At 38.6% G+C, this 13,619-nt stretch overlaps 2 protein-coding genes across 3 annotated transcripts in view; one reads left to right on the top strand and one right to left on the bottom strand.

The window, feature by feature from the left end:
* The window catches only part of LOC127789871 (uncharacterized), a 33,138-nt gene extending 23,627 nt beyond the window's left edge, over positions 1-9,511 (top strand). The window contains exons 5-9 of one of the 2 annotated variants that reach the window (XM_052318924.1): positions 3,263-3,351; positions 3,445-3,609; positions 3,769-3,846; positions 5,425-5,528; positions 8,590-9,511. In XM_052318924.1, the coding sequence (XP_052174884.1) occupies positions 3,263-3,351; positions 3,445-3,609; positions 3,769-3,846; positions 5,425-5,528; positions 8,590-9,337 (1,184 nt within the window). In that variant the 3' untranslated portion in view covers positions 9,338-9,511. Of the gene's footprint in view, positions 1-3,262; positions 3,352-3,444; positions 3,610-3,768; positions 3,847-5,424; positions 5,529-6,508; positions 7,001-8,589 lie in introns of those variants that run through there. The other variant, XM_052318925.1, reaches the window with a different exon arrangement.
* Positions 9,512-11,855: 2,344 nt separating this feature from the next.
* LOC127789662 (uncharacterized) lies at positions 11,856-13,377 on the bottom strand. Its single transcript, XM_052318605.1, has one exon. It carries the CDS (start codon positions 12,842-12,844, stop codon positions 12,203-12,205), a length of 642 nt encoding a protein of 213 aa, XP_052174565.1. The 5' UTR covers positions 12,845-13,377; the 3' UTR covers positions 11,856-12,202.
* Between the last annotated feature and the right edge of the window lie 242 nt (positions 13,378-13,619).

Genomic DNA, 13,619 nt, shown 5'->3' with positions numbered 1-13,619 from the left:
TTGGCTAAATTAGGAAACATTAACTTGAGAGTAAGAAAAGAGGGATGACCCATTCTATAATGCTATAACCACATCTTGTCCTCGTTGGATTGGGCTAGGCATAACACGAGGGGAGAAAATTCCTTCTTGTCCTGTCCTCCTGGTTCCTCGAGGTAGTAAAGTCTCTCTCTAGCCCTAGCAAGCCCAATCATCCTCTTCTTGTCCTGTCCCTATATCTCACAGACATTATAATAGAAATATACACTGCAATTAGTATCCTCGATAAGTTTTTGGATTGATATAAGATTAGCAAATAACTTGGGGACATGAAGGACATTCTTTACGGTTAGGTGATCATTGAGGAGAATATCTCCTTGGCTAGCAACAGTAATGAGTGAGCCGTCTGCCATTGTGATTTTTCTTGAGCTGGGACAAGGATTATAGGAATAAACAAGTGTGGATAGGAGGTCATGTGGTCAGAAGCACCCGAGTCTTGGATTCAACAATTTTGGTGGAGTCATGCTACATGTACATCATTTTTGTACATCTTGGGCTACACAAGATGTATCAATGACAAAAATACCCTGCACCTCTCCATGCGCCTCACGCGCCTCTATGCGCCTCAGAGGGATATTTTTGTCATTGATACACTTTTGTGTAGCCCAAGGTGTACACAAAGGTGTACCAATAGCATTTTCCATTTTGGTGTAAAGTTTTTGAAGCATGTAAGAAAAAGAGAAGGAAGAATTACCTATAGGAGCAAGAGAGCAGCTACCTTTCTCTACCTTTTTTTCTAGAGATACCAAAAAGTTCTCGAGTCTTTCAATCTCTGCCCCGTCTCTTCTCCGTGCTTTGAATCTCTTGGTTCAGGCTGCTGGCCGTTGATTGCCACATGCACTTGACTCCTTGCTGGTCCTCCGTTGGTTGGCTTTCCATGGAGCTTCTAGCACTTCTCTATGGTGTGCCTCGATTTTTTACAAAAGGTACATCATAGAGACTCCCTATCCACTGGTTTCTTTTCATCCCTTGGGCCTTCATTTTGATAATGAGCTTTCAAAGACACTAGGGCAGAACTCTCACCAGGGATAGATTCTAACATTACACCCCTTCTCCCTTCTTCTGCTCTTATTAAAGAGATTACCTCATTCAAGTCTTCCTTACCAAGAATCTGCACTCTGACCATATCAAATTCTGTGTTGAGACCAGCCAAGAAATCACATATCCGTTCTTTTTCAACAAACCTCTTATGGAGTGTAGCATCCTCGCTACACTTCATCTTCAAGCACTGGAAGTGGTCCAACTCCTGCCATAGAGTTTGCAACATATTTGCATACTCTGTGATGGTCTTCGAGCCTTGTTCGTATTTCATAAATTTGTGCTGCGTCTTTAACCTTTGAATAAGTCAAGTTTATGGCCTCCCAAATATCCTTGGTTGTGGTCAAAAAAATATAATAGTGTCGCTGATTTCTAGAACCATAGAATTACAGAGCCAGGACATCACCGAAGAATCTTTCTCATCCCATACTACAAATGCTGGGTCATCCTCCTTCGGGCCTATTCCTAACAAGTGGCCGAGCTTCCCCTTTCCTTTAAGAAAGGTCTGGTTCAGCTATGATCACTTTAGGTAATTCTTGCTGTTCAAATGGTAGGCTGCCTAGAGATTCTGTAATTCTCCTCCCGAGGCCCCATTTTGAGTTCCAGCAACCGGAACTTCTGAGGTATGGCTGGAGTTTGTTGTATCGGGTGTAGGATCTTGGATGGGACATTTTTAAACCAAGGTTGGACCTCAAACGAAAGGTGGGGAAGACTGGTATGGATAGGCTCTGTATGTCCCAAGGAAGTTTTAAAACAATCCCTAGAGCTCTGATACCATGTCAAGAATTAGGAGAAAAATAATCCTTTTATCTTAGTTCTTACTCACGGGTAGAGCTTGATTTATACAAGACTCTTTACAAGATTAGGAAGTTACTAAAATTAGCTTAGGAAAGAATTCTAAATCTAGATTAGGAACTATACAATTTTAGGATACAAACAAATTAAGAAACATATACTAATCTACAAGATACAATTCTACTTCTAGAAAGTATAGACAATCAATCAATCATCGATCAATTAACACTGATTGAAACCTTCCATCAATACCAGCCGCAGTCTTTCCCAAGTTAAAAACCAAACCCTAGCTGCCATCACCTGTTACCAAGGGAAACCCTAGTTGCCGACGGTTATAACATGCTATATCTTGGTCCATAAATGCCATCTTCCCTAAAAATATTTGAAAGATTATTTATATAGAAGAAAGTGTTTGAAAAATTGGGAGCTGGCCATGTGCTAAAATCTTGTGCAAGAGAATTGGGTAAACGCAACATGCAGACACATCTTGCCCCTATTACCTGTATTCAAGTCCATGTAATATTGACTTCACGGTAATATCTACAAAAGCATGTTGATTTACAGTGGATCGCTTTTCCCTTGAACCTACTTGGAAATGAGGTATATGCAATGTGCGGACACATCCTGCCCCTATTACCTGTATCCAGGTCCATGTAATATTGACTTCATGGTAATATCTACAAAAGCATGTTGAGTTACAATGGATCGCTTTTCCCTTGAACCGACTTGGAAATGACGTCTTTTTTGTACATTGCACTTCTCTATCTGGGCCTACTGAACTTTGCTCTTCAATCTCAACAATGAAATAGAATATTTACTAAGGAGAAGTTTTTTGAATTATTGTTTTCTTTTCTCCTGCACATAATTTTGTGTGTTGTTAGGCATTTCATTTATCTACATGAGGCAATGGGCACAGGCTCCGTGTGTGCTAAAATATGCATTGGTCCTCATAATTTTAACTTATTAATATGCTCTTTGGATAATTGTGATGATCCTCTTTTCCCACATTCTAAATTATTTACAAACCTGTCAAAACTGAAACACGGTTCTGGCACTGTTCAACTCCATGTTTTTCCCAAGAGAAATTAATATGAAACTGATTAAAATAGTAAATAATTAAAACTCGTGTTGCAGATTTGTCCTCCTAACTAGCTGCTCGGCTTCAAAATTGGAAACAATGAACTTGTATTTTCCCTTTGTATAACAGTGTTGACTTGTCACCATTGGCTTTTCTCATGTTCTACGTTTGAAAAACCTTTCACTGTGAAGAAAAAGTTTCCACTTTTTTCCTAAGGATCTTTGTTCAGATGTGATCTACTTTTTTCCTCTTTTAAAGTGGCTTCACTAATCATTTCTCATTGCCTTGTTAACTGCTTGCTTTTGTTTGTCTCAGATACCTTGGTACGGCAGGCAGCAATGGTTCTAAAGTGTATATTACTAATTTACTACAAAAACAGCAGAGGACGAAATTACCGTAAGCAGGTGAGTTCAGGTTTGCTTGTGCATTTAGCAAATTTGTTCATCTTTTCATATGCACAATGCTTGTCTTGAAATTCAGTTATGTTCATTTTGCAGGGTCAAATGTTAACTTTGGTTGAGTATCTGGTACTGCTCTATCGTGCCTTGTTACCAGCACCTGTCTGGTATCGTTTCTTCTTGAACAAAGAATATGGGAGCCTTTTTTCGTCATTAATGACGGGTCTCTACTTAACTTTCAAGCTCACATCTGTAGTTGAGAAGGTATTATACAAGACTGGCCTGTATGGTTTTACCTTTTATTGTTGGGAATCTCTGAACTTCCTTTTCGTGGCCGATATGTAGTAGGTAGAGTAGATTTTAAATGGTTCTTGTTCCTTTTTGGCTCCCCCCTCAAATTCTCTTTTGGATGGTAATGTTCAGGCCCAATCCTTTTTTGCTGCTTTAAAGGCATTGTCCCGCAAAGAGATTCATTATGGCGCTTATGCAACGTCAGAGCAGGTAGCGTGGTTTCTTTTTTCGTGCACCTCTTGGCACAACTTCTGTGGGTTGAATATCATGCTTGGGTTGTCACAAATAGATATTTCCATGGAGTACCCCTGATCATCCCCTAAATTCTTGTGTATCTTTAATATAGTTAGTTAAATCTGATGCTAGGAAGTTGTTATTTGCTTGATGGATACTTCTCTTCTGTTCCAATGCTGTTCCATGGATTCTAGTCAAGGCCCCCCTCCCTCCCTCCCTCCCAGAAAAGTGGCTCTGCATATCTACTACCTGTCTATATATTGACATATGGCAGGAGGCTTGCTAGGGAAAGCATTGGGAATATTTCCAAGGCAGGATAGATGTTTTGTCTTTCCACTACTTGGTTTGGCTATTTGGTTACAGAAGTTATCACTTCCTGGATATTTAACCTATTATACTCATTCATGTACCTGATGGTTGTAGCTCTGGGAAGCTTGCAGCTGAAGCTCACCTTTTTCTTTTCGCATTATCAACACTGAAATCCAATTGATTCAGTTAATCAGTTAACTGCCTTTGATATCATGTCTAAGCTCATGATTTTCTTATTCATGGCATTTCTTCCTCCATATTCAATCAAAGAAAACTTGCTGAAATCTAAATAACTATGGAACTTAAAAGTTCCATACTTAGTTTGGTCGACACAAGATGCCATAGAGAGCCAGCAAGTAGGTTTGATTGGTTTTCTTGCGTGAGTCTGGCAACTAATGGATTTGTAGTAATGAAAGGTATTTTGCTGGAGCAATCTGTGTAGTTAATTTTCATCACCTTTGACATAGAACGAAGATTGTGTAATCTATTTGGATTAGAGGCTAGATGCGATGGTAACTGTTCTGAGTGGCATTTGTAGTTGAAGGAAAAGATGTAGCAGCCACAGGAATCATTTTATTGTTTGTGTATACTTCATGGGTTGCAAATTTTTGCTATCATACGTGGAACATAGCCAAATGATTGTACTTCTCCATATTGCTACTTGTAAGGTGTGGCTAATTATTTTTAATTTATTAAAGGCTTCATCGTTTTTATAATGCTTATTTACTTGTGGCTAATTATTTTTTATTTACTAAAGGCTTCATCTTTTTTATAATGCTTATTAACTTGTGTATTGTAGACTTACATAATTTGTTCCTCATAATTGATTTCCATGTACCTCCCTTGATATCCTCCTCTTTGTCTCTTCTGTGGGTAAGTTGCAAAGCATTTGTGCTATGCACATCTAAAATCGATTTTGTTAGTATCTAATAACATTTTCTTCCTATATATGATACTTTGCGTATAAGGTCTAGTGGTATCTTCTTTTCATCTCCTCTAACGGTCTATATTATTGTTGAGTTGCATTTTTCTAGGCTTTCAATTGATGAGATTTCTGGGTTGCTTTATTGTTAGATGACTATGGTGTGTGTACCGTGATATGCTGCAGAAAAAGTGAATGATTAGAACTTCATAGTTCCTATCATTATTCTGTCATATTTTGATGCCCATTTTCTTTTGCTTTATAACGTTTTGACCTAGTTCTTGAAGTTGTTAAAGCATCCATTCTGATATGATCTAATGCAGGTCAGTGCAGCTGGTGATCTGTGCGCTATCTGCCAGGAAAAAATGCGTGCTCCTATCTTATTGCGTTGTAAACACATATTTTGTGAAGACTGTGTTTCAGAGTGGTTAGTTTTCTGTCCTTTTTTTTACTCGGCATTTGTACTTCAGTGTATTTTGTTATGCACTTGCGTTTCATATTTAAGAAACTTCTGGTTGTTTTGGGCTTGCTAGTTAAAACAACATATCAAACATTTATCCCACGCTGTGGGGTCAGCAAGAAGTGAGTGGTAAATGTGTCTCTCCACATGCACACAAGAAGTGAGTGGGACAATGACCTGTTTTAGTTGCCTATCCCCTTGTGAACTTGAAAATTTAAAGCCTATCATTACTGTTTGTACTTTGGGGTTGATTAACTGTATTCTAAATCTAGCACTAGAAGATTCATTTTCAGAGTGTGGCATTAAAGGTATGGGAGTTGTTTGTCTTATAATCAGTAATTCTGTAATGCTACCTGGTGGTAACAATTTGTTTGAAGAGTGTTAATCTTTCGAATGATTCTAGAGTAAAGTCACTACAGACAATGTGAATGTCAATGTGTTGGATTTGTTATGACAGCCTTCTTAATGTTGATGCCATTTAGGAGGCTGGCAATGTTCTTTTTAGTTGCAGTGCCGTGGCAATATCAGAGTCATGGCAATAATGTGGTTGAGCCAGTTCTATAATGAACATATGAGCAGCAGATAGACCTAGCATCCTAGTTTCAGAATGGCATCAGGACCTGTCTACCTGTCGTAGGTATATAGGCACAATTCGTGGTCTGTCCGACTGAAACAAAAAGTAATTTAATGTGAATTTCACCCACTGGACTGCAGTGATTATTGCAGTAAAACTATAAACATCAAGCACTCTCCAATCTGGTCATTAAAAGCAATGTTCATCCAATGGATGGAATTGGTTGTTATACTGCCAATATCCGCATTCAATAATATTAGCATAGCATTAGATCCTTTGGCTGCTATAAGGTTAGCACAGCACGCATTGCTTATGTATGAGCTTTCTTCTCTATTATGTAAAGAAGGTTAACATAATCTTATGCATTGTGTAGGTTTGAGAGGGAAAGAACATGCCCACTGTGCAGGGCTTTGGTGAAACCTCCAGATCTGAAATCATTTGGTGATGGTTCAACTAGTCTGTTTTTTCAGATATTCTGAAAGTAACTAGGGTAACATCCAGGAGGTTTTCTGCTCTGGGGGATTAAATCCTATTCCAAAGCAGCCTTCTCCTGATTATTATATATCAAGAGCACGGTCGGAGAAAATCTGACCGAATACTGGGCAGTGTAGAAAGGGTGGGTTGGGTTGCTGCTGGAGCTGGACATTGTTAAGAGTGAAGTGGCAGATATAACTGAACTGCTCTCCACTGGCTGGCTATATATGTCGATGTCGATAATATTTTGTATTGAAAAGCTTCAAGTGTATGTAACAGCGACCAGGTCCCTGGAGCCATATATACAAAGTGACCATGAGGGGGGGGAGGTCCAACAATATACCAATGTACACTTGCCATAAATGAAAGCTTGGAATAAAAAATTTATGCATCTGTCCCTTTCCAATTGCTTAGGAGATGTATTTGATTCTTAAATCGAATTTTGAATTTTACCCACTTTTTGCTTGCTGCTTCTGTTCCTCCTAAACTCCCATTTTAATTAAATTATTTAACTTTTTAAAATAAAATTTCAAGGCTCATTATTATGTTAAATTTAAAATATTGATGGAGTGTAAATTTTTTAACTTATTTTAGTAATTTAAATGAGAAGCAGGTTAATAAAATTTAACTTATTGCAACACTTATGATTATAAAAAGCACGATTACGTGCATCTAAATGATATTAATTAAAAAAAAAACCATTTTCACATAATGAAATGAAAGGAAGGAAACAGTGTACATACAAAGTATTTTCATTCAATCTTCCTTAAATCACAACAGAATTGATGGAAAGAAAAGGGATGACAAACTGTGTGAGTGCAATTATGAATGCACAAAATTATCTTCAGTTTTCTGATAAAAATTCTTTTGTTATGTCAATAAGTGAATCTAATTTTTAGAGAATGTGTATATTTTTTTTGTTTTAAAATGAAAAAATAATGTATTTTTATCTATTTTTAATTCCACTTGTATTTGAGTTGTTATTTATGGAATGTTTTCAATATTTTTTAATAAAATATATAATATTAAAATTATTTTATAAATCAAACTAAGAAAAGAAAAATAGATGCAGTCCCAATCTCAAATAAAAAATATTTTTATCAAAATTTTAATTAATATTACTTAATAAAAAATTATTTTCCATTATTATTATTATTTTTTTTATATCCACTCCTCTGCCTGCAGTCCAGAACCGGAAGAAAGAGAGAAGATTTTGTATATGTCGTTCCATTCGTCTTCATTCCCTTTTTTTAATCGATTCGACGCTGCTCTGCTGCAAATCCAGTCCACCCGCAGTCATCTGTCAATCGTCGTTGGCCCTGCCCATTCTGCAGCCGACGTTACTGTTACTGCTACTGCTTCTGCTTCTACGTTCTTGGCAAATTTTCTTTTACAAATAGACCCCATCAAGTTCGTAAATTTTTCCTCTTGGCATTATGAATTGTACTCAGCTCGCTCTCCTGTACGTTTCGTTTCTTTAATCTATATGTGTACATGTTGTCCTTGATGTTTGTTTTGTTATTAGGGTTTATTAGAATTGTTAAGTAAGCTAGTGTCTCATCTCCTTTCATGGAAATGCCCCCCTTTTTTTTACTTTTTATTTGTGGTTCAGATTTTCCTTCTGAAGCCTCTGCTACTTGCATTCTAGCCTAGTGTCTTCGCTCAAATTTTCCATCCTTTTTCTCGTAGTTGACGAATTGGGTTTTATGTGGATTCTTTTCCAATCCTAGATTTCAAGCCGTTGTGATTCTGAGCTAGGGTTTAACTTCTTGTGTATTACGTGACTAATTTTCGTTTTCCGACTTGTTTGTCTTTTATCGCATTATTTTGCCTGCTGTTTTCTGCAAAAAGTTCTTATCCAGTTTTCTCCTTCCCAGTAAAAAAAAAAAAAAACTTAAAAAGAGAGAAATTAGCTGACAAAATCCCTACTTTCTTCTTCCCTCTTCATCTTGTATGCTAAGAGTTCTGCTGCTTTTTCAGTTCTCAGAGATCAATGGATACGGAAGACGCCATGAATCAACCAGATCAAGTGGGAAGCCTTTTTCCGGAATCAATGAACGAATTAGAACAGAATTTCGTTATTCAGAAAGCCAAGTATAATGTCACTGAGCTGTCTCGACCATCCACAGCCGCTGATGAGGAAGCTGCTTCTCTATGGCCTATAACTCCAGATTCACAGAAAGAGATCGGGGACTTTCTATTTGATCTGTCTTCTCCACTAACATTGGTTTCTTCCTCTAAGAAGTTTGTCTGCTTTGATTCCCCCCCGAATGATGACTCGTCCGCTTCTGTCAATGGTAGCCTCAGTACCCCAAAGGAGGGCGTTTTTAACCCATTTGCTCCAGGTCCAGATGAGCTTATGCTGGCTCCCCGTTGTAAGAAGTTTATGGAAGATTCATGCAGCAAAGTTTCTCGACGGCTGGATTTTGACTCTTCTATAAAGTTCTCCCTAAATGGAAATTATGAAACTGATGCTGAAACCATGCCAGGTGATGAAATATTACTTGAAACCATGTACGGGACACTTTTGGAAGCCATTGTTACAAAGCAGACCGAGGGGCTTCTTGCTGAAATTTTACCTCAGGATCCTGGTACTGATGGGCTTAAGACCCCTAATTTTGCAATTCGTCTTAGTGGGATTGCTGAAACCTGTCCAGGTGCTCCTAGGAAGGGGACAAGAAAATTAAGGAACATTAGCCAAAGTTTATGCAGAAAGCTCGAATTCTGATCTTGGGTTATGCAGAAAGTTAAACTTCAAATACTGGTGATGACATACTCTTTTTGAGATCTACAGATAGTTTGATTTTGATAATTGTAATGCTCACTCAGGTTGTCATGGATTGACATTCTTGTAAGTCTTGTTCCTTTGAAACAGTAACATGCTTTCCTTTTGTTGCAATTATACACTTGATGTTGGAGAGGTTTGTTTTGATAAGAAGCAGTCCTCTCTTTGACCAAGTTTATACCATAGGATAACATTGTATAGCATTTTGGACATTAATTAAATTTGGTAAGGTAAGCATTGTTGCCTCTGAAGCAAAAATCATTTTGAAATATCACTGCACGGGATTTGCCGAGAAGTACCTGCTCTAGTATGTTTTCATTTCCCAATTTCATTTTGTTTACTTCTCGTATGATTCATGTAATGGAGCTCAATTTGTTTGATTAACCATTATAACAGCAATATTCCAAATTTGTTGGAAATGAAGAAATTGGGTAAACAATCTCTTACGTTTGCAATTGGTAAGAAAATAGATCCGGATTCCTTTTCCCAAAGGTGTCGACACAGTTGCATCAAGTTTAAGAATTGCTGCTGTCGGCATCACACGAGGAGGTGGAGGTGGTGTTATGAAACAATAGAGTGGGACTATAAAGTCTTTTGGGTTAATGATAATTAGAGAGCCACATTGTTTTAGGTTCTTCAGCAGGAAAAGTGCAGGATGTGATGGAGTTGGTGCTGCTGGCATAGTCACTCCAACAACTTCAAAATGGGAACTTATTGCAGGCTGGTCTGTGATTTCTCATGCTTGTGATGTTTCTGTGCTTAGCTCCAAAGCCCCAAAATAAAGATTGTTGTAAAAAATGCTAGCAAAGCCACACTTTCAGAACTGAAGCTGGAGTCTTTGTCACTAGCAGGTAGACTCAATTCCGTTGGTAGAAAATAAACGTTCTTATTTTTATGATTCAAATCCCATAAACCTTTAGCTTCCTTTTTTTTGTTTTTGTTTTTTTGTGGCTAAGAAAAACCTTTAGCTTTTTTACTTGGAGGGTCATGTTTCGAAATTACCTGCCTATTTGGAACCGCCACTGTTAAGATCCATCGTAATGGCTTTTGGTTATTTCTTTTTAAATCGCTTTCAGTTTCTGATAAATTGCATCTTTTGGGGCTTTTTTATAGTATATTGTTGGTACTCTTTCCTGCATGCACTAGTCTTTATATCACGTTCCACATAATTTGCGCTTAATCTTAAAGATTTTTCCAGAAAGAATTCTAGGTACGGCTACTATTCTATTACTGTGTCTCTGCAAGGAAAATTGGTCCACATCATGTTTCTAGACCATTTTTTCCCGTTATGTTTGTGTTAAAAGGGTTCCATCTTGATCCATGTTTCTTCGCTGGAATGTTGTCTGTTATTTGCTGGTCTGTAGGTTTTTTGGTTGAATGTGTAACCTGTCATGTTGGAATGTCAGTGCCTTGTTTGCAACTGTCGCTTGAGCCTACGGTTCACAATCATGCGGGCTGCGTGGCTTAACACAAGCATAATCTGTCCTGCACTTTTTGCTCTCTCTGTAGTCTGCTTAAGATTGGTGGAATGGGCGGCTTAACTTAGATATCACTTTGGTCTTGGCTGTAAGATGGTGCATCCCTCGAATATTGTTGCACTGTGTTAGCAGTCTGAACCATAACAACAAGCATTAATGTTTTTATCCATGTCCACTGCTACTACAGCGTTTCAGTGTAAGCCCCCCACCCCCTGCACTTGCAGTAGTATCTTTCGAGACGCGAACACAAATCCTGCAATGTGCGAAGATTATGACTGGTTTCTTGAAATCAGATATGTAGAACATGTGTGAGTCTCCTGCAACGTGCAAAGACTACGGAGGGGGCGGGGGGGAGCACATATAGGTTTAAGATTGATACAGTTGGACCATAAACTAAACTTCAATTAAGTTCAAGTAAGATTGTGTTTGGTAAAACAACCCATAAGTCAAATGAAAATTTTCATGAGTAATGTTAGACGCATATTATTTTTAAATAAAATAATTTTACTATACTTTGATTTGAGCCTCTGAACACTCATATCAATTAATAAAATAATTTTATTAGTGATCAACCTGTCTCTTGTAGTGCTACGTTTCTGCCCAGCGTTGACAAATTTGAACGGCTCATTAGGGCTTTATATTGGCCCCGTTCGAGTATCGCCTGTTTGTGCAGAAGGGTTAGAGTGGGGGCGGGAACAGTCCTCTGTCAAACCTTAGAAAGGGTGATGACATTGTATGTAGTACCAGGTGCCTATTACTAGGTTACAAGACCATTAACAGATAGCTTTGTCCGTCTTCACTCGCAATGTACTGCAAAACAATAGACAGATAGCTTTGTCCTCATCTCAATCTCATAAATACCGACAGTTCTCTTTTCTGAAAGATAAATTTACGGCTTTGAACGCATCCAACAACCAACCACCCACACAACATACGTACGCAAAGAAGATAATAGAATTGTGAAAAAAGCTGCAAGCCCAACAAACATATAATTAGACATTATTAGAGGGTCTGGTCATGCCAACCAAGGAACAAATTAAGACAGCACAGCACAGCACTACACTGCACAGAGAGACTCTTACCATACCATATCATACCATACCTTACCATGTATCATCTGATCTGCTGCTATCAAAATCAAAAATCAAATGCTACCCCAAAAAAAAAATGCATCGGAAGAAACTACAACTATCTAGTTTAATTACCACAAGCCAGCCAAGCCACCACCATGAATCCCATTGCCCCAAGTGTTCCAAATCCAGATTTCTGTATTGCGGTTATTTTGGGATCAGATCCGAACGAACGTGTCCAGAATAGGAGTCGGATCTCGCTATAACTTGGTCTTATAGTGACAGGTCTGGTTAGCCACAGTTCTGCTCATGACATCGAGGTTCAAATCGCAGGACGTGTAAGAGACTACGTGAATTTTGAAGATGTTGAAGATTTGGACTTTGCCCGAAATTCTGGTGAAGGTGCTGAGGGGCAACGTACCGGAGAGGACGTCGGAGTACAATTTGGAGTTGGTAAGCAATCGATCGGCCATCAAGGTGAGGGTGAGATTCATAGGCACGGTTCTGTCAGCGGGAATCTTGGCGGCCGGGAGTGGGGCCTCGCCGACCACTTGATTCCGGTACTTCAAGAGGGCGGAGCTGTTGGTGTACTTGAATCCCACCTTATTCGGGTTCTTCACGGAGAGATCGACGTCAAGGGAGACGTTTAATAACACTCTGAGCCTGGCGATATCCAGCGAAAGTTTGAAATCTTTAAGGGCGACGGAGTCGACGGTGGTCACGGGGTGCTTGGCCTTGAAGACGGTAAATCCCAATATTAGGAGTATGAGTAGAAGGCCCAATATCACGGCAATGGCCACCAAACAAATATTCCTAGCACGTTTCTTCCGAGCAGCAGCAGCAGCAGGACGACCTCCGATTGGTTTCTGGTCTTTGGAAGAAGCTTGAGATTCTACCTCCATTAATAATAATAATAATAATAATAATAATAATAATAATAATAATATTCTTTATTATTGTGTTTCTCCCTCGTTATCCACCAGAAATTTGGTCCCAAGGAAGGGGGGATTGGATTATATACTCTTTCTAGTCTATAGCCCAGCCAACATACGGACTGCAGAGAGAGAGAGAGAGTTTTGGATAATTGGTTTCCTTGTGGTAGGGTGGGGATAAATGGAAGTGATGAGAGAAGAGAAGATGGGGTTGTGGTTGTGAGGATGGTTGGTTTGTTCTGATCCGATGGATGGATCCAATAATAGTAAATCCTCTAAACGCTGGAGCTGATGAAGAACATGCTGCTGAGAGAAGATGGGGGCGGGGGGGATTGCTTCGAGGGATGGGCAGGCGTAGTAGTAGCAGTAGTAGTAGTAAGTAAGGGTTCTATTCTATCTCCGACTTCCCAGCGCCTCCCCAACCCCAACCAACCAACTCACTCCCCGTTGTTGTTTTTGCTATTTTTAATAAATGCGTTTTGGTGGCCAGTAGTAGTAGCCGCAGCAGTAGACCTGTGAATTAATCTCTCTTTGGAACCACACCAATACAAGCTCTTGAAGAAAAGAACCATGAATAAATAAATAAATAATCAATCAGAGAAAAAAAAATTATTTATTTATTTTTACCAAGAGACTAAATAAATAATTATGAAATACAATTCCATAGTTGTCTTTTAATAAAATTTAAAGAAGAATATTTTAGTTCTCACGTCATTTCTCTTTAATTGAGAAAGAAGAAGATTTA

This window comes from Diospyros lotus, chromosome 14 (assembly GCF_014633365.1).
Source record: "Diospyros lotus cultivar Yz01 chromosome 14, ASM1463336v1, whole genome shotgun sequence".
NCBI lineage: Eukaryota > Viridiplantae > Streptophyta > Magnoliopsida > Ericales > Ebenaceae > Diospyros > Diospyros lotus.
This window is presented reverse-complemented; position numbering and strand designations above follow the sequence as displayed.

Bases quoted from the DNA above. Each gene is read 5' to 3' on its own strand.
- LOC127789662 (XM_052318605.1), bottom strand. From the start codon at position 12,844: ATGGAGGTAGAATCTCAAGCTTCTTCCAAAGACCAGAAACCAATCGGA.